The following is a 19,059-nucleotide window of genomic DNA, read 5'->3' as shown; positions in this document are numbered from 1 at the left end:
CCGGGGAATCCCGTTATGGCCAACTTGGATTTTGAGCTCTGGACAAAAATTCACTTAATCTTAGTTTTTAGATGAGAATCTATTAATAAAAAAGCCACGAGATTAAAAAAAATATAATAATACCTACAATAAAGAAAATAAAACTTTATGGAGCGCGGCCTGACCAGCAGACAAGGGCTGCTGCCCCGCGGGGTCCCATTTGTGTCCCGTCTCTGCTGCTTTCTCATCCGGTCCAGTCCCAGTTTTCTGATACCTTCCCACCTCCCTAACCTTCGAAAAGGACTGGGCTTGAAAATACCGTGAGGCACGAAGCCTTCCGTCCCCACTGGCTCGGCCGGGCGCTCGCTCGCAGCCGGCTTTGCCTCCCATCCCCCGCAGCCGGGCTCTTCGAAGGAACCGTCTTCGAAGGGTAGAGAGGATTTTTCCACTTTCTGTGCCAAGTAAGGCCTTCGTCTCGCAGAGCATCCACGTACGACATTCACAACGTCAGTGTTGAGCACCAAGATCCCGTTCCCGGGCGCAGGAATGCTGCGATCTACACCTGGCAGATGTTGTAATGAACTCCCATCTGATCGAACAAAGTTTCTTCGATCATTTCAATCACGTTGTCTTTGGGATGCAGATGTGAGGTCTCCGCAGCGGGGAACTTGTCTGCGGTGGTTCCTGGATCTTGCTGCGAAAAGAAAAAAAGAAAAAAAACAAACGCAATTTTAATTTCTTAAGGGAGCGCACGCGTTGTATCTGCTGCGCCCCCCTGCGCTCCCAGACGGGCTGTACGTACCGGGGGGGGCTTTGGGGCAAAGTCTTTCTCGCAGACGTGTGCTATGATGCCAGCAGCCAGAGCGTCACCCAGGACATTGGTCATAGTTCGGAATCGATCCCTAGGTGAGAGAGAGCCGTGAGGATGCCGTCGGTGGCCACAGCCGACGCGCCCGCGGTCTTTTACGGCTTTGGAACGCGGCAGCCTCCATCCCTAATGTCGCTGCCGCCGGTTTTGCTATTGGCGCGTCGGGAGAAGTGCAGTATCGGCAAATACAGAGGAAAAATGGTACACGCGGTGTCTCTGAGCCCAGCACCGTGAAGGCGATGGGGCTTCTTTTCTCTCCTGGGGCGTCTCTTTAGCCCACAGACCCGCCTGCGCCACTTCCCTAACGGAGGCATCGTCACCGTTTTCGCTGGGGGTGGGGTGGGCTGCCTCAGCGAGTCGTAAAACTCCTCGCGATGCCTCTCGGGGAGAAAACCTTCCTTACCCCGCCACGGCCCCTCTCCCGTTTCTCCAGGCACCTCTGGCACCGGTAGCCGGCGCTGGGGCAGGTGGCGGCGCTGGGTACCCTGCGGTGCCCAAGGGCTGAACTCACAGCGTGTTCTGATTTTACAAGTTTCACCTGAAAAGTTAAACGCCCTTTTACGTGAAAGAAAGAGAAAAGCGGCCGGGATGCTCGAGGCTCTTTCCTCCTGTCCGGGGTGGCTGTGAAGGACGCGTCGGCAAACCCCCGCGTCAGTGATGTAGAAGTCGGTGTCTACTCTGGACGTTTTTCCTCCTAGCTAATTTGCTTCATTTTTAGCTTAGTACTTTAGGACGGCACATTTCACAAACCGCGGGATGTTTGACCGCTCTTCTGTGCGACAAACGCCCTCGCATCCGTTTTTTTTTGTCTCGAGATCAACCTGGCCTTCATCCATCAAGATGAAGATGATCTCGTCGGAAGACAGGCTTCCTTGGGGTCGGCTGGGTTGGATGCGATCCTTCGAAAAGGTCATCCTTACTTGTGGAAACTCCAGAGACGTTCTAGTCCTGGTGACACACGGGTTTGGGAGAGAAGTCGCTCTCAGACGCAAGGCGGGGTTTTGCCCCTTCTGTTCAAGAGCCGACTGTCTCGTCCCCTGCTGTCGTTTGGTGTGCAAACAACTTTGGCTTTACCTTGTTACTGTTCTGCTGGGACGTTTATTTCTCCCTCCCTTCTCCTTTTTAATTGTGAAAATGCCCGTGTTTCACAAATAGAAACAGCAAACTGGATGAACACATATTATAAATGATCACCAGCCGTTTATGGTTTACTATTGATTTCTCCGATTATTGTTTTTTTCCCCCTGGAGATCATGTGTTTTTTTCCTAAACAACTGCACGTTTCCACCACTTTTGTAGCTCTGTTGTTGTTGTTGGCATCTCCCTGGCTGATTTTAATTTCTCCTTCTGTGAAGCCAGAAAACTCTCGCCCTGCCTTACCGACCTCCTTCCTCTCCCAGGGATAATATTCCACCAAAACAAATACTGAACCGTCTGAAATACTGAACAAATACTGAACTTCGCTTTGACTCTTGTGCCGTCCGTCCCGTCCGCCTTTGTCCGCAGCGCGGACAGCCTGGAGAAGACAAGGACTGGAGGTATTTCTAGGGACCGCGTTAACGAGCGGCCTCGCACAGCGACGCCTCGTGACGACAAGACGACGCACCCGCTTTCCTCCTTTTCTACCCCTCGCTACGGAGGAAAGCAGCATCCTTTTGATCTCTTAAAAGTAGAACCGTATGTATGTTTCAGAAAGTTAGATGTTGTTGCTTATTTGAGACCTCCGACGGAGGTGCGTTGTACAGTCAGATAGGAATTTAGAGAACAGGCGAGGACAAGATGGTGTTTCAAACTGGCGACCCTCACTGGGAGAGGGGCTGAGTGCCATCACCGCTTGTCCACGTACGGTCCTTAACGGGGCACGAGACGGTGACGGGCGCCTCGGAACAGAAACGCCTCGAGTCAGGCGCTCCGTGAGGAGACTCCTCGCCTGTAGTTACCATGGGCCGTTTCACGAGGATTCATTGGAAAATGAAGAATCTCACGCTTGGCTCCCGGCCCGCCTCGGTGGTGCCTCCTCAGGCTGCGTTGCCCCCCGTGGGGCTGTTCAGATACACCGCTGCGAGCTGCCCCTCGGCACCCGCCCGCGCCTTGCGCCCGGAAGGTACTTACAGAGCCCAGTCGACGGCGATGATGAGCGTGATGTCGTCGGTGGGCAGCCCCACAGAAGTCAGCACGATGACCATCGTCACCAGCCCGGACTGGGGGATCCCGGCCGCCCCTATGCTTGCTGCTGTCGCTGTTATGCTGCAAAGAGAAGGCGGCGGCTGCGCAATTTTTGGCTTTTGTTCGGTTGGGGGGGGGGGGTGTGTGGTTTTTTTCGGATTTTTTTTGTTTTGGTTTGGGTTTTTTTACAAAAAGAAAAGCAAGCGCGTTTGCATGGCAAAGTTATTCCTGTATGGAAGGCTTGGGTCGGATCTGGCTTCCTCCACCTTCCTGCTCCCTGACTCTGTCCCGAAGCCCTGCCTGGGGCGTCCTGGCTGAGGGCGCTCCCGGTTTGTGCTCACTCCGCTCCCCGCTGCCGTCCAGTGTAGCCGCCCCTGCATAAAATGGCTAAATATCTGCAACTGCCCTTACTTATTTCTATCTAGATAGGGGCTTCGTTTGCCTGCTTATCAGACGGGGCTGTTCCATTCCCGACGGGGAGTAAATTACACGTGCACAAACCCTGAGACAATTCGCCTGCGCTGCGGGTGCCGGCCGGTCCCAGCCGCGCCGTCAGCTCCCCGTCTGGCTTCTACCTACAGGCAGAGCCTGATTCTGCAGCAAATTCCGCGGGGGCAGAGCCCGAGCTTCCCCGGGGGCTGGTACCCCCCGCACCTTCCCCCGTTCCTCCGCTTCCCGGCAAAGCTCGCTCTCGGCAGTAGCAAGGCCTCTGCCGAACGGGAAGAGGGTGGGAGGTCGTCGTAATAGAGCGAAATAATTCAGCCGCTGCAAAGAAACGTTTACCTGATCGTTATAATTTGTCCCAAATCCAAGTCGTATTCATTGACCTGGGCGATAAAGATGGCAGCGACCGCTTCGTACAGCGCCGTGCCGTCCATGTTGATGGTGGCACCGACGGGGAGGACGAAGCGCGCCACGCGTCTGTCTATCCCGTTGTTTTCCAGGAGACACTTCAGGGTGATGGGCAGGGTTGCCGAGCTGTAGAACAAGAAATGGTCGGTAATTCTCTCTGTTGTTTGCGGTGAGCTTTACATAAAGAGCAGTCAATATAACGGTACAGAAACGCCAGCCCACCTGAGGGTGACGGCGGCAGCGCTCAGGCAAGTCGCTGCAGCACTGAGAGTTCCTTCAGCTTGCGCTCCCCGGGGAATACGCGTAACGGGCCGAGCAGATGGTTAGCCACCCGCTGCGAGATAAACTGCTCCCGGTGAACAGCTCTGTGCGACGCCTACGGCTGGGTTGTACCTCCCTGGCCCCACGTTAGTCCTGCACCACCTCCGACCTTGGTACGGGGCAGCGTCTGCCTGCGCCGGGTCCAAACCCCGCTGTTCCTCCGGGTTCCAGCCAGGTCCAGACGGACCCCGCTGTTCCTCCAGGTTCCAGCCAGGTCCAAACCCTGCTGTTGCTCCGGGTTCCAGCCGGACCCCGCTGTTCCTCCGGGTTCCAGCTGGGTCCAAACCCTGCTGTTCCTCTGGGTTCCAGCCGGACCCCGCTGTTCCTCCAGGCTCCAGCCAGGTCCAGACCCCGCTGTTCCTCTTGCCGCGCACACGAGGAGCAGCTCCTCGGCTCGGGCACCCCCTGACCTTTCTCTCTTGTTTCTGTTTAGCTGTCACGCCGGAGTCGGGATGAGGAGGTGGAGGAAGAAAAGCGGGCGGAAGAAAGGCAACAAGCACGCAAAAGAAGCGGATGGGATTGCCATAGGCTCTGGGAGGCGGGGAGGGCGTCTTCTGGAAGGAGTGGGCTGCAGGGCACGGCGCGACAGACCCCAGCACGGAGCGTGGGGCTGGGACGGGGAGCAGAGGGATCCCACCTCCCTGGAACCGCTCTCCCGCGGGCTCCGCCGGGGCGGGCTGCGGGGAGGGAGCCTGGAGACCCCGGCCCCCAAGATCAGGTAGAGCAGGAGAAGAAACCCGCCTTGGGGGGCGCTGGGGGAAGGAGACACAATTCCAGATGGTTTTATTGGGATTATGGGAAGAAGCAGCATTAGGGAGGCTGGAAAATCCCTTTGCTTACTCAAGTGTTTCCTAAGAAAATGTTTTCATTTGCGTGTCTTCCAGAAAGGACGGTGGTTTCTAATGTAAAGTTTCTTCGTTGTTATAAAGAATGTTTTCCAGTGAAAATAAAATGGATAAAAATAACGCAAAGGTATAAAATCTTATCAAAGTAGACATCACTTTTCTTTGGAGAAGCTCGGGATGCACAGGAGTTAAGTTTTTCCGTAAAGTGGTCAGAAGAGCTTTTGATGTTTTCAAATAAAACCCGGGATCGTAACCCCACGCTGTTTTATAAAGCGCCCACAAGGGCCCTACTTTGAATTCTGTCAAGAACACGGACTGCAGCAACCAAGGGAAGCACGCGCGCGTACGAACGTTGCTGCTTTGCTCCGGGCAAAGCCCAGGAGAGGGCGAGCAGCAGGACAGCGCGAGCTGGCGGGGGCTGGAGACCCACCGAGGCGCTTCCCGCTGAGACCAGGCTGTGCCCCGCATCCCGGTGCCACGCATCCCAGTGCCATGCATCCCAGTGCCATGCATCCCAGTGCAATGCATCCCGGTGCAATGCATCCCGGTGCTACGCATCCCAGTGCCACGCATCCCAGCGCCACGCATCCCAGCGCAATGCATCCCGGTGCTATGCATCCCAGTGCCACGCTTCCCGGTGCCACGCATCCTGCTGCTACACATCCCGGTGCCCTGCATCCCGGTGCCACGCATCCCAGTGCCGTGCCCCGCATCGCGGTGCCATGAATCCCGGTGCCACACATCCCAGTGCCACGCATCCCGGTGCTACGCATCCCAGTGCCCGCATTCCAGTGCCCCTCATCCTGGTGCCCCACATCCCGGTGCCTTGCATCCCCGTGCCCCACATCCCAGTGCCCCACATGCCAGTGCCACGCATCCCGGTGCCCCGCTTCCCAGTGCCCCACATCCCAGCGCAATGCATCCCGGTGCTACGCATCCCAATGCCCCGCATCCCGGTGCCATGCATCCTGGTGCTACGCTTCCCAGTGCCCCCATACCAGTGCCATGCATCCTGGTGCCCTGCATCTCAGTGCTACGCATCCCAGTGCCCCACATCCCGGTACCATGCATCCCAGTGCCCCACATCCCAGTGCCATGCATCCTGGTGCCCCACTTCCCGGTGCCCCACTTCCCAGTGCCCCGCATCCCAGCGCAATGCATCCCAGTGCTACGCATCCCGGTGCCACACATCCCAGTGCGATGCATCCCAGTGCCCTGCATCCCAGTGCCCCGCATCCCGGTGCCCCGCATCCTGGTGCTACGCATCCCAGTGCCCTGCATCCCAGTGCCCCCATCCCAGTACCATGCATCCTGGTGCTACGCATCCCAGTGCCCCGCATCCCAGTGCCCCCATCCCAGTGCCATGCATCCTGGTGCCCCACATCCCAGTGCCCCGCATCCCGGTGCTACGCATCCCAGTGCCCCCATCCCAGCGCCATGCATCCTGGTGCCCCACATCCCAGTGCCCCGCATCCCGCTGCCCTGCACCCCAGTGCTACGCATCCTGGTGCCCCACATCCCGCTTCCTACAAAAACTGGAGGCGATCTCATTTCACATAGTGCTGGAGCATCGTTTCTCTTTGTCTGAATTACACCCGTTCCGCCCCAGCTCGCCTGGCCGTACACACCGCCGCATCTCCCCCGACCAAACCAGATCCGCAGTCAGCTGGATCGGCGCGTTTCAGCCGCGTTTCCGTACCTGGAAGATGTAGCCAAGGCAATGAGCAAGGCTTGCAGTATCCCCTGAATGAAAGCAAAGGGGTTTTTCTTGGTGATGAGCACAAAAAGCAGAGGTAAGAGGATGAGCCCGTGGATGGTCAGCCCCGACACCACTGTAATGACGTATAGTCCCAGCTTCTGTCCTGTAACTGATGGATCTTCCATCTCCAGGATCTTTCCAGCGATGAGAAATACAATGCCAAAGGGGAAGTACCTGCAAAGAATAAGCATAAAAAGTTCTTTACGAGTTTGCAGTAATCATTGAAGCACTACGCGAGAGTCAGTGCAGTATTTGGTACCACGTGGTACAGTCACAGGATCATCACAGAATCCCAGACTGGCTGGGGTCGGAAGGGACCTCTGGAGATCATCTCCTCCAACCCCCGGCCACAGCAGGGTCACCCACAGCAGGTGGCACAGGAACGCGTCCAGGCGGGGTTGGGATGTCTCCAGAGACGGAGACTCCCCCACCTCTCTGGGCAGCCTGTGCCAGGGCTCTGCCACCCTCACAGCAAAGAAGTTCCTCCTCATGTTTGGATGGAACTTCCCATGGTCAGGTTTGTGCCCGTTACCCCTTGTCCTGTCCCCGGGCACCACTGAGAAGAGCCTGGCCCCATCCTCCTGACACCCACCCTTTCAGTATTTATAAGCGTTGATAAGATCCCCCCTCAGTCGTCTTTTTTCCAGACTGGAGAGACACAAATCTCTCAGCCTTTCCTCATCAGAGAGGTGTTCCAGTGCCCTCAGCATCTTGGCAGCCCTCTGCTGTCCCCTCTCCAGCAGTTCCCTGTCCTTCTGGAACTGGGGAGCCCATAACTGGACACAGCACTCCAGATGCGGCCTCCCCAGGGCAGAGCAGAGGGGGAGGATGACCTCCCTCCACCTGCTGCCCACACTCTTCTTGATGCCCCCCAGGATGCCATTGGCCTTCTTGGCCACAAGGGCCCATTGCTGGCTCATGGTCACCCTGTTGTCCCCCAGGACTCTCAGGTCTCTTCCCACAGAGCTGCTCTCCAGCGGGTCACCCCCAACCTGTCCTGGTGCGGGGGGTTATTCCTCCCCAGGTGCAACACCCTGCACTTGCCCTTGTTGAGCTCCATGAGGTTCCTCTCCACCCAGCTCTCCAACCATACGAAAATAAATCCAGTGCTGACAATAGATACTGGTAGACGTGTCAGCAGCTCAGCGTTACCATTAGATAGCAGGGAAGAAAAACAATCGAATCGATCAAAACCAGATTTACCAAACTGCCATCGAGACAATTTTCATAACTGCTTCGTTCAGACACTGGCACACGTTGACCAGCGGAGTTCCTCGCTCGCCCATTTTTCCCAGGAGAAGTCCTGCAACCAAGCACATGGGTTTCTGTTACTCGGTGGTACCGTGGGAGCGGTGTCGCGCTGGGTGGCTTGAGGCTCTGGTGGTCACACAATGGGTTTTGCTTGGCAAACTCACAGCGGGTCAGACTTAATACGGATTTCCGCATGCACTTACGGGTCACAGTAATGCTCCGCTGCAGGCAAATACAAGCACCTGGCCTTTTCTCAAACCCACCCAACCCAAAGCCAGGATTTGGCCTGTTCCTTGCACAGATAACTGCTGAACCCTTCACTGCTGCTCAGTGCTGGGAGTCCCTTCTCAAGGTGGGTGAGCTGTCCTTTTGCTATTTGGTAATACGAGAATAATGTAGCTCCGGAAACGAAACCTGATATTTTTTTTAAAGGACAAAGCTCGGCGGGGTTATACATAGCTGAGGATGTGACGATACGTTGAGCTTGTTTGGAGGTTCTAGCAGGGGAGGGCAGCTACCGTATGGCCTTGACCGATGAACGGTACGTCTCTCTCGGGGAAGGTCGTCCTCTTCGACCGAGCGCGCAGCTTCGGGAGGGACGCACATGGATGGGTGAGGGAGGAAGGGGACACCCGCCCAGCCGGCCAGATCAGCTGAATCAACCCTGGCGATCAACAGGGTGACAGATGTCGCAGCCCGATCGCCCTCACATCCACCTAAACCTGAGGAGGATTCCACCTAAACATGAGGAGGAACTTCTTTGCTGTGAGGGTGGCAGAGCCCTGGCACAGGCTGCCCAGAGAGGTGGGGGAGTCTCCGTCTCTGGAGACATTCCAACCCCGCCTGGACGCGTTCCTGTGCCACCTGCTGTGGGTGACCCTGCTGTGGCTGGAGGTTGGAGGAGATGATCTCCAGAGGTCCCTGCCAACCCTACGATTCTATGATTCTCTGATATGTTGCCTCCCTGCCCTTGCTCTGGAGTGAGAAGAGCCTCACGCCACGTCTGCCACTCGGAGGAACTTCAGGAGTGCTCGGATTTGCCGGGTCCCCGCCGGCGGTGGCAGCTCTCGGTCCCCTCCTGCGACGGGCGGTGCTGGCTGTTGACCAGCTATTTCACGCAGAGGGCTTTGTCCCTGGCTCCCGGGCTGTGCCACGGCGGTGGCAGCGCTTGTGGCTGTACAACGGTACGTCAGGAAGGATCCGACCGAGTTGCTTAGCTACGGGCATTAAGCCTCCTGCCTTAATTCTGGTTTTTCTTTTGAGGTTGTGGCATTAACCTAATTCCAGTCTAATTTTCTGCTGAAGGAATTCTGGAGCAGAACCACGTGAATGGTTAGAGGGGCTCTGGTGTGTTCTGGGTCCGCCAGCACAACGTTGGCCAGTGCTAAATCCCATTGCTCTCCCCGGCGAGGAGGGTTCCCAGGTACCCATTGAGCAGAAGGGAATTGAAGCTTTGAGCCCATCCAGTTTCCAGCCCAGTTGCGCGCGCTTTCCGTGTGGTCCAGTTAGCCAAAATTCCCACTTCTGAAGCACCGTACAAGTGCCTGCTTTAGCTTGGAAAAGAAGAATATAGGCAGGATCTTGTCTTGTCCCTCTCATCCCCCTTCAGTCTTCAGGGCCGAGGACTCCTGGAGACCTTTGGCAGGGAGTTGGATCTCTTGGCTTGCACAGAAGAGAGATGAAGCAGGGTCTTCTTTGCCAGGACATTCAGAAATAAGACAAGGCACGACATACTTAAATCTCAGCGCGGTGGATATTCAGCCAGTATTTGGTGGCCGTAACAGCTGGTTTGGAAAAGATCGCCCAAGCGAATGGACAGCTCGCTTTAAATCTGCGCCCTTTTCTGGATTTCGAAAGCAGCAGAGATGACTGGAGATGCTCGGTGTCAGTGACGAGCTCTCTGGAGCTGTGGTAGCTGTGTGGGGTTACCGTCCACGGCAGAGCCACCCTGGGCAGCCAGCAGACGCTGCACGGATGCCTTGGTCTCAGTCCCACAGACTGTTTGGTGTTTGGTGTTGGACCCCAATACCCTTTGCTGAGATCTCAGCTGGCTTCCACCGGGGCTCCCCGCGTTGCTGCAGGGAGGAGCCCATCCCCGTTTCCCACGGCACAGAGCCCTGTTGCCTGCCCTTCCCTGGCCCTCTCCTGTTTTCTCCCAGCTAAACCCCATTAATCCAACCTCTCCTCGCAGGTAAAGCTTCCCGTGGATGTATGAACGCCCTTTTCCAAGCTGCCGGTCCCCGGTGCGGGTGATGCTCTGCCGGTCTGCGGCTTTGCGGAGCTCTAATCCCTCCTGTGCGTAACCCGGAGCGCAGCTGGGCGGCGGGGGCTGGCCCAGGTGATCTCCCGCTGTGTCCTAACTCAGCGCTGATCCCCACTCCCCCGCTGGCAGGGCGGCGGGGTGGTAATCTCGGAAGAGAAAAGCTGCTTCTTGCTCATTTGGCTGGGCCGGAGGAGGGCACGTGTCCCGGCAGCGGGAGCTCGGCACGTTCCCAGAGCGTCTGTGGTCTGCAGGAGGTGTTGGTCACCGGACAGGAGTCTGCCATAGACACCTCTTCTGTCCGTAAGGATATTGAAGCGTGTCCGTCTCTGCCCAGCCCCACCGTGGCCACCTCCGCCAGGCACTGACTGTGTCGTAGCCTTTAGAGCCGCCTGCTCTGCCCTGGCTCTCTGGGCAGGCTGGCGTGTGCCAGGTCTGTGCTGGCTGCGCTGCCTCCACCCCTCAAATCCTCTAATTGGCTTCTTGGTTCCTTATACACGAAGTTCGAGCTCTTTGCCCTCACCTCTTAATCTACATGTAATCTTTCCTCCGTTGCCTCCTACTCTTTTCCCTCCTGATTCATCTCTCCCCCCCGTTTCTCCCTCAGCCTTGCACCCGGTGTCCTTCTGTCTTACTCTTTGAGTCAGCTCCAAATTCCTCCTTCCCGTGACTTTCTCCCCTTTAAACCTCCCTACCCATTTCACGCGTTCTCTCCATCCAACCTCCGCTTCTTCGTCCTTCCTGGAATTGCTGCCCAGTGCCTCGTCCACGCGGGATCACAGGCTGTTCAACGCAAGGAGCTTTCTTGCCTACTTCAGAAAGTCCTCTTACAAACGTCCATAGGTTTGTGACAGGCGCCCAAGCCTGCCCCAGCTTTCGGGGAGTGCGGACACTGCCAGCGTGAGGGGTTGGGACCGTTTGTAACGAGCCATGTCCTAGGTCACCTCTGCAAAGGTTACAACTCGCATCGGCGCGTTCATTAAAAGCTTACGTGACGATTTGAAATCCCTCAGGAGCCGTGCTTGGGCTGTGAAGGCTCACATGGAAAATGTGGGGAGAAAACAGCCGTCTTGGCACCGAACACGTTTTTTGAGCTCCATCACGGACAGTGCTGATGAAGGTGGTGGCGCAAGCTCCGTGCTGTGCCTGGTTCCCCAGGTACCTGAGCAGTTAGAGCTAAAATAACCTCGTCTGAGCATCCTGCCTCGATTGACAGCACGGAGGCCACAGCAGTTGCCACCCTGGGCTGCAGCTGCTGGGCCGGGGAGCAGCGCGGATCCCCCTCCTCTGGGGAGCAGGTACCTATCGTGGCTGAGAAGATGACGATTCCCAGGACGTTCATCTCGTTGCTGGTCCCAGGCAGGGTCCTGTAGGTCATCTCAGGGGACGGCGTCAGCTCAAGGAACACGGGCCGATGAATTTCAGGGTTTTTATCGTCAGGCGCAAAGTAAATAAAACTGAGAGATTTCCCTGGGATCTTTGTAAAGCCAGGAGACTTCACCACCGGGACAAGAACAGTTCGATACTGGAACAAAAGCAAAGCAGTGACATTAGTGTCCTGTTGGCCACGGGCTCCATCCTGCTCTGAACATGGAGGCAAAGCCACCACTGGCCCGGGTGGTCCTGGAGGTTCAAAGTTTGTTTTTCGGGCAGTAAAAGGTGAAAAGAAGAGAAGCAAGAAGCAGGCAAAGGGGGACTGGGCTGTTCCCCGCAGACCTCAGCACAGCCGGCCTCGAGCAAGGCTGCGCTCTCTGGGCAGACCCGTGGCGTTTGGGAGTCGGGTCCCTGCAGGTCCCGGTGCAGCACTGGGTAAGCGCTGCGCTCCCCCCGGGGACACCCCTCGCCCCCCATCCCTCTCCTCCTGGGGCTTTTGCAGATGCTTTCCCAATGCCGGGAGGTTGCTCGTTTTCCCTTCTCCCCTCCACCCTGCCTGGACCCTCCTCGGGCCTCTCCCCTTCTTCCACCCTGACCTTTCCTTCAAGCTTTGCTCCCCTCTGCCTGCTGCCTGCCCACCCCCTGCCCACCCCCTGCCTCCTGCCTGCCCATCCCCTGCCTGCTGCCTGCCCACCCACTGCCTCCTGCCTGCCCATCCCCTGCCCACCCCTCTGCCTGCTGCCTGCCTATCCCCTGCCTCCTGCCTGCCCACCCCTCTGCCTGCTGCCTGCCCACCCCCTGCCCACCCCCTGCCTCCTGCCTGCCCACCCTCTGCCTCCTGCCTGCCCATCCCCTGCCCACCCCCTGCCTGCTGCCTGCCCACCCCATGCCCACCCCCTGCCTGCTGCCTGCCCACCCACTGCCTCCTGTCTGCCCATCCCCTGCCCACCCCTCTGCCTGCTGCCTGCCCATCCCCTGCCCATCCCCTGCCTGCTGCCTGCCCATCCCCTGCCCACCCCCTGCCTGCTGCCTGCCCACCCTCTGCCTGCTGCCTGCCCATCCCCTGCCTGCCGCCTGCCCATCCCTTGCCCATCCCCTGCCTGCTGCCTGCCCACCCCCTGCCTGCTGCCTGCCCACCCCCTGCCCACCCCCTGCCTGCTGCCTGCCCCTGCCCCATGGGCTCAGAAGCCACAGGGCCAGCGCGGGGTGCGAGGGAAGGGACGCGGCGCTGCTGTGGCAGGGGAGGGCAGGGGTGTCCCTGTGAGCCCCCGTGCCCCCGCCAGCACCCTCCGGACACGAGTACCCCCCGGGCGAGCAGAGCAGGCGGGGTGGGGAGGGGGGCAGAGGGCAGGGAAGGGGCTGGTGTCCGGGCGGCGGGAGGGGAAGACGGGGAGAGCAGCGGGGCCCTGTCCCGCGGGGGCGGGTGAACTCACCTGCTGGAACGAAGCTTCGATGAGATTGGAAGGAAACATGTTTCTGTAAGAGAGCAATGGCGCAGGGGTTAAAGCGCGTGGTGGGAACGCGGAGGACAGCCTGGGAAGCACCTCTGGGCCACCCCTCGAGGCCCAACGTTACAGCCAACACCGGCTCGGCGTCCTCTGTGCAGCCCGAGGGTGAGGACAGGCCGGAGGGTGAACGACGAGCAGGACTGTGAGCCACGTGTGAACCGGACTCGGAGAAAGCCCGAGGTTGGGATGGACGTCTGCCATCCCCAGCGCCCTGCTCGGAGCAGGACCGCCTGTGAAGCTGGAGCGGGATGCTCAGAGCCTTTGCCAGTCAATCAAAGGCCTCCGGGAATGGAGATTCTCCCCCAGCCCTTCCCCAGTTTACCCCCGTCCACTGCTTTAACGCAGCCCTGGGCCAACTCCTGCTCGCGTTCACCTTGCAAAGCCCAAGGAGCTGCAGGGCTTGGCGTGTCCCGGCTGGGCTGCAGACGGAGAACCGCTGGGCTTCGCGGGGAATTTAAATCTGTTTTCTGCTGCTGCATCCCTCTTTGTTGGTGGCTCTGGGAGAAGAGCGACGGGGGGGGTGACAGAGTGGCCAGAGGGATGTGTGTGGGGAGAAATGGACCCCGTGTCGCTGGGCTCGGAGGTACCGGCGCCTGGTCACCGTTGCCAACGGTTCTCCCATTTCCCGGTTCTCCCATTTCCCAGTTCTCCCGTTTCCCCTGAGCTCTCAATGTCTCCTGGGAACTCAATGCCTTGTGGGAAGATCCCGTCTGTGAAATGCCATCCGCAGCCTGGCTCCCTCTGAACTCCTGTGACGTACCTGATTAAATCCAGTAACGCATCAGCGGAGCTGAGCACCACTTTCCCCACAGAGTAGTTGTCCTTCTGGGCAGCCGCGCCGGGGTGGATGCTGACCACGAGGATGATCCCGATGGTCACCGCCATGAAGGTTGTCCAAAGATAGTAGGTGATGGTGATCACCCCCATCTTCCCACAGGCCTTGGAGTCCATGGTGGCCAGCCCGGACATGAGGCTGCAGCGGAAAAGATTGCGGTCAGCGTCTGCTCCCAGAACTGCACACGATGCATCCGATGGGCAAAACCTCCAAGGCGGGAGAAGTTTCTGTAGATATTTTTTTTTTAACCAACGCTTAAGGACATCACCAAGCCCTTGCGCATTTGCATGCCTGTGCCCGCAGGGTCTCACAACCAGGATGGGCTTGTGGCAGCCCAGGCTGAGCTGTGGAGGGCAGGAGACACCTCTCTGCGCCCCCTTTCAAGGTCTGGCCATGTTTTCTCCACTGGAGAAGTAAAAATTCTTAGTGTATTTTCATGGTGAATAACTAATGCTACTCTTTCTTTCTTCCTTCCTTCCTTCCTTCCTTTTTTTTTTCTGTGATACTGTTCTCTTCACCCTCTAACACCCCGTGCTGCTGCTGCACGTCACTGCGAACAGGGCAGAAAGGTGTTAGCGAGGTTTATAAAATCCCGGTGAGGACGGACCCCACTGCCCCCACTGCCCCAAGGGGGGAGGTCAGACTTCATGTACATGTGAGCTTGCCTAAGAAGTAGCCCGTAAGCTACTTTTATACAAAACTGGACTAAAAATAGAGAGGATATTACAGGCTGCAGCAGCAGGGAGAGCTGGCCGGCAGCGGTGCCTGCACTGGGGGCAAAGGGGAGCGTTCGGGGGCTGCAGCGTGCCCCGCGTGCACGCAGACCCTCACCGAGCTCCTGGCCGCTGGGTCTCGCTGCTCCAGCTCCCCGGGCCCTGCGAGCCCCGGCCAAGGCTCTCGGTGGCGTTTGGCAGTGGCCCGACGACCCCTGGGTGGGACGTGACAGAGATGGAGGTTGCGGGGGTGAATGCTACGCTTGGGGACATGCAGGGGACGGGTGGTTGATGTGGTGGCCAGCCCACGGATCCCCTCCAGCAGCCGCGTGTCCAGGGGGAGAGAGACCCTGGGAAGCTCAAGAGAGGCCACAAAAGCAACGCGGAGATGGGTGACACTTGCCAACGTGAGGGTTGGGGAGCTCCAGAACTGAGCCCCAACCTGGACAAATCCACCCACAGCGCGCAGCCGGTCCCCTCGGGGACAGTGCTTAGAGGGTAGATGCCGCTTCGCCATCAGCCAGTAATTAAAAAAGCCTGCTTCAAATAAACCTGCAAGAAAAATCCTGGGAGCCCTGTGCAGACCCCGCGTCTGCAGGCGGGAGAGCCGTCAGCTGGGATGAGCCGGCATCCCTGAGCTGCGAGGGGGGCTGAGAGCAGCCCAGGAGTGACGGAGAAACTCGGGCAGTGCATCAGGGCAGGGGGCGAAAGGCTGGAGGGGGAAAGAAAGCAGCTCTGCAAGGGCTGATACCGAAAAGGCCAAGCGTGGCCAGGGTAGAGAGCACACTGCCCCCCAAAATAAACCAAAGGCAAATGGGACAGCAAGCAAACTCTGGAAAACCACAGAGAAGTGACACGTCCTCAAGGGAGTAAAGAGCTAATTGCCTGGGTATTTCTAATGAGCAAGTGCCAGCAATTGTTTAAAATGTGTAAATCCATGTAAGCTTTTCAAGACCTTCCTTAGACCTGAGTGTGACTCTATCAGCTCTGTTTCTTCTTTCCGGACTGGGACGGGCTGGTAAAAGCAGGATTTGCAGGCACAGACACAACATTGAGAGACGCTTATGATTGCTCCCTGAACTTCCTCAAAACCCTCTGAATAAGGAAATCCGTGTTGAGTTTGAAAAGCTGCCCATCATCAACTAGCCAGAAATGGACCCGGTATCGCCGGCTGGCTGGGCGCAAAAAGGAATGGAAACACCCCAGCCAGGGCAGGTGTCTGACCTGGGTGCGGGTGTCAACCAAATCCAGGTGAGGATTTGTCCCAGACCGTTGCTGGGAAGTCACGGGGTTTGATGGGCACCGAGGCAGGAGATGCTGCTGGGTCGTTCCCTGCTTGGGGCCGGGGTTATTCTCACCCCAGGCAATTTTAGGGCGATCTCCTCAACGGGGGATCAGGGGCCGATCTCCTCAACGTGATGGAGAGTTGGTCCTTTAGAAGCAGAAGATGATGTCTTACCTGGAGGTGATCAAGGGCAGGATCAGCATCTTCAACATCCTCATGAGGAGCTCTCCAGGAAAGGAAAAATACTGCTTCTCCTGCGCATGGAGCAGAGCCTCTGTGTCAGGTGAGAGCTCAGAAGGGGACACTGATCGCGGGTTAATGGCTCAAACCTGATAAATTTGCCTTTTTCCCAACCAGACCCAGCTCTGAGCTTGGTTCCAAGCTGGCAGCCATTCCTCGTGGCGCTCAGAGACACCGTTTCTCTGGTTATCCCTTACTGGGAGCTGGGTCAGGGATGGGAAACCTGTGAACCTGCGAGGGGTGTGCAGGGCCCCTCCCAAAAACATCCCTGGGTCCATTGCCCTCTAGGGAATGGTCCCCATGCCCCCACTGCTCGTTTCTTCCAAACACCGTTGCACTCGTTATTGGGGAGCGGAGGCTCAACTGCACGTGCAAAAGCGCCCCGAAGACATTGGGGGCAGCCCGGTGCTGGCAGCAAGAAGTGGAAATACCTCGTAGCTGCAAGTGGCAAAGCCCAGCGCAGGGAGAGCCCAGGTGTCCAACCTCACCACGCACCGAGGGGGGTTTCCACCCCCCAGCATCCATCCACCCCCTACAATCCTCACACGGGCATGGGGAAGGGCTGCCTGACCCAAAAAGCCCAGATCCCTTGGCCATCACCAAGGCAAGAGTGAGGGGTCTGTGAGACCAGCAGCCACCTGGCCGTCATCCCTCCACCCACCATCCATCCATCCCTCCATCCACCATCCATCCCTCCATCCACCATCCATCCCTCCACCCACCATCCATCCCTCCATCCATCCACCCACCATCCATCCCACCATCCACCATCCATCCATCCCTCCACCCACCATCCATCCCTCCATCCATCCACCCACCATCCATCCCACCATCCACCATCCATCCATCCCTCCACCCACCATCCATCCCTCCATCCATCTCTCCATCCTCCATCCTTCTGGCTGCTGAGTTCCTTCCATGCCTCCGTCCGTCCCTCACCCCATCAATCCGTCCATCCACCTTCCCTCCCTCTCCCCCGGCTCTTTCACCGTGTCACTGTAGAGGTGTCAGGAACTTTTGGTCACTCCAAAGTACCCAACGCCACCAGGGTTTGAGGATGCCGAGGGTCCCCCCTGCTGTCCCTGCTCTAACCCACCCATGTGGCCTAAACTCGGCTGATTTCACCAGGGAGCTCATGTAGAGCGGAGCCGGGCCGGGTGCAAGGAGTAACAACAGATTCGAACAGCATCTCTTTTGTCAGTGGGTTTCTCAGCCGCGTGATGCTTTCCCATGGCGGGGAGGAAAGCAGGGACCGGCTGCTTCTCCAGCGCCTCATCCGCGGCCTGGGTTCTGGGACAGAAGTCTGTGACGGGGAGAAGTGGCCGCCGGGACCACATGCAGGGCTGTGGCACCAGGGCAGGACGGGGCTGGGGCAGAGGATGGATGAACTCGGTGCGTGGCAGGACAAGGGGCAGGAGCCCCCAGGCTCTGCCGGCCTCAAGCCCAGTGGGGGAGGCTGCCGGGCACTTACGGGCGCACGCACCGGGGCGCAGGGAGATTACACCCGACTTCAATTAAGTAACAAGATCATCCCTGCTGCGGATGGTGATGCTGAAGGGCATAATTGAAATGACAAGACTTTGCTAAATCCTCGCGGTGACACGGGGATGCTCCGGCCCCAGCCAAGCTCTCCCCGAAGCAGCATCCCCCCTCCCAGGCTCAGCCACCGGCCCGAAGATCAGGGCTGAGCCCCGGCCAAGATGCCCGATGTCATTAAAGCCACGTGTATTTCAGCGCGGTGACATTTAACAGCACAATGCTCCTAGAAAGCGCTGCGCAAACGCGCCTTTGCGGTGCATTTTCTCCAGTGCGTTTGTCTCCAAGGCTTCTTAGAGGAAGGTGACCCCTGGAAGCCCCCCAGGCTCTCCACCAACCCCCTATTTATTTTCCACTCTCTTCTCCAGAGAGTGAAAACCTGCTTCGGTTGAGCATCTGCACAGTGCGGGGGAGTAACAGGAGGAGCTCGTCCCTCAGACCCCAGCGCTGCTGCTTGTGTTGGGGGGAGCCCGTTCCTGAGCATCCAGCAGCCGAGCATCCATTGCCCCCTGGAGCATCCCCGTCCCACCTGGAGGCTCCTGCAGCCCCGCGGGGTCCGTCCCAGAGCCCCTCACTCCCACTGGAGGGAGGCAGGATTTGTCCCGCAGCTTTGGCATTTGTTGGCGGCTTTTTGGTCAAAGATAAAAAAAAAAGAAAACTCACAGGGAGAAACCTGCCCTGCGAGGTGCTTTTCTTGGGCAGGAGCCTTTGCCTTTGGGGCTGTGCCCATCTGGGGCTCTCAACGGTGATGTCTTGCCAACACCAGGGCTGGTAGCCACGGCTGGCCCGCTCCATGCCCCTCGCTCCCGTCCCAGTCCCGGCCAGGCTTACCAGCTCCGTCAGCTCCAGCGCCCGCAGCAGGAACCCCAGGAGGCACCCGGTGGCAACCGACAGCATCGACAGGGTCAGGAGGCCATTTTTACACCAGAAAGCCCGCACCCACTTCCAGACGTGCAGGGAAGTCGTGGACAGGGAATTCAGCAGAGCTTTCCTGACCCGCTCCCACATGGTCGCCCTCAGCCGTCCAGGCGATGCCCCTCGAAGCAGCTCCCGGCCCCGTTCATCGCCCCGGGCACCACCGCGCCGATGGATCCCTGCCCTTTGCTGGGAGGCGAGTGTGCTGGCAGCTAATCCCAGGGACCAAAAGCTTCAGGGCTACTTGGGAGCTTTTCCCGTAATGGAAAGTGACGTCTTCAACTGGTTAATCTGGGCTTGGCATCCTGCCGGTGCCGGTGCCGGTGCCGAACCCTCCCAGGTTAACCCTCCA

General features: G+C 58.2%; 1 protein-coding gene across 1 annotated transcript; it reads right to left on the bottom strand.

Moving 5' to 3' along the window:
- Positions 1-535: 535 nt before the first annotated feature.
- LOC128900637 (excitatory amino acid transporter 5-like) lies at positions 536-18,800 on the bottom strand. The gene is made up of 11 exons (XM_054182016.1): positions 18,624-18,800; positions 16,191-16,270; positions 13,944-14,156; positions 13,109-13,151; positions 11,604-11,826; positions 7,994-8,093; positions 6,731-6,964; positions 3,797-3,991; positions 2,960-3,094; positions 782-881; positions 536-673 (listed from the first exon to the last, which is right to left on the bottom strand). The coding sequence occupies exons 1-11, from the start codon at positions 18,798-18,800 to the stop codon at positions 536-538; spliced, it is 1,638 nt and encodes a 545-aa protein (XP_054037991.1).
- Positions 18,801-19,059: the final 259 nt, after the last annotated feature.

Source organism: Rissa tridactyla, chromosome 22, assembly GCF_028500815.1.
Source record: "Rissa tridactyla isolate bRisTri1 chromosome 22, bRisTri1.patW.cur.20221130, whole genome shotgun sequence".
NCBI classification, from domain to species: Eukaryota; Metazoa; Chordata; class Aves; order Charadriiformes; family Laridae; genus Rissa; species Rissa tridactyla.
The sequence above is the reverse complement of the archived record's forward strand: the minus strand, read 5'-3'. Positions and strand labels throughout refer to the sequence as shown.

Bases quoted from the DNA above. Each gene is read 5' to 3' on its own strand.
- LOC128900637 (XM_054182016.1), bottom strand. From the start codon at position 18,800: ATGTGGGAGCGGGTCAGGAAAGCTCTGCTGAATTCCCTGTCCACGACT. The intron at 16,271-18,623 runs GTAAGCCTGGCC...CTCCATGCGCAG, and splicing joins CGCTGGAGCTGACGGAGCTG to GAGAAGCAGTATTTTTCCTT. The intron at 11,827-13,108 runs GTGAGTTCACCC...CTTTTGTTCCAG, and splicing joins TCGAAGCTTCGTTCCAGCAG to TATCGAACTGTTCTTGTCCC.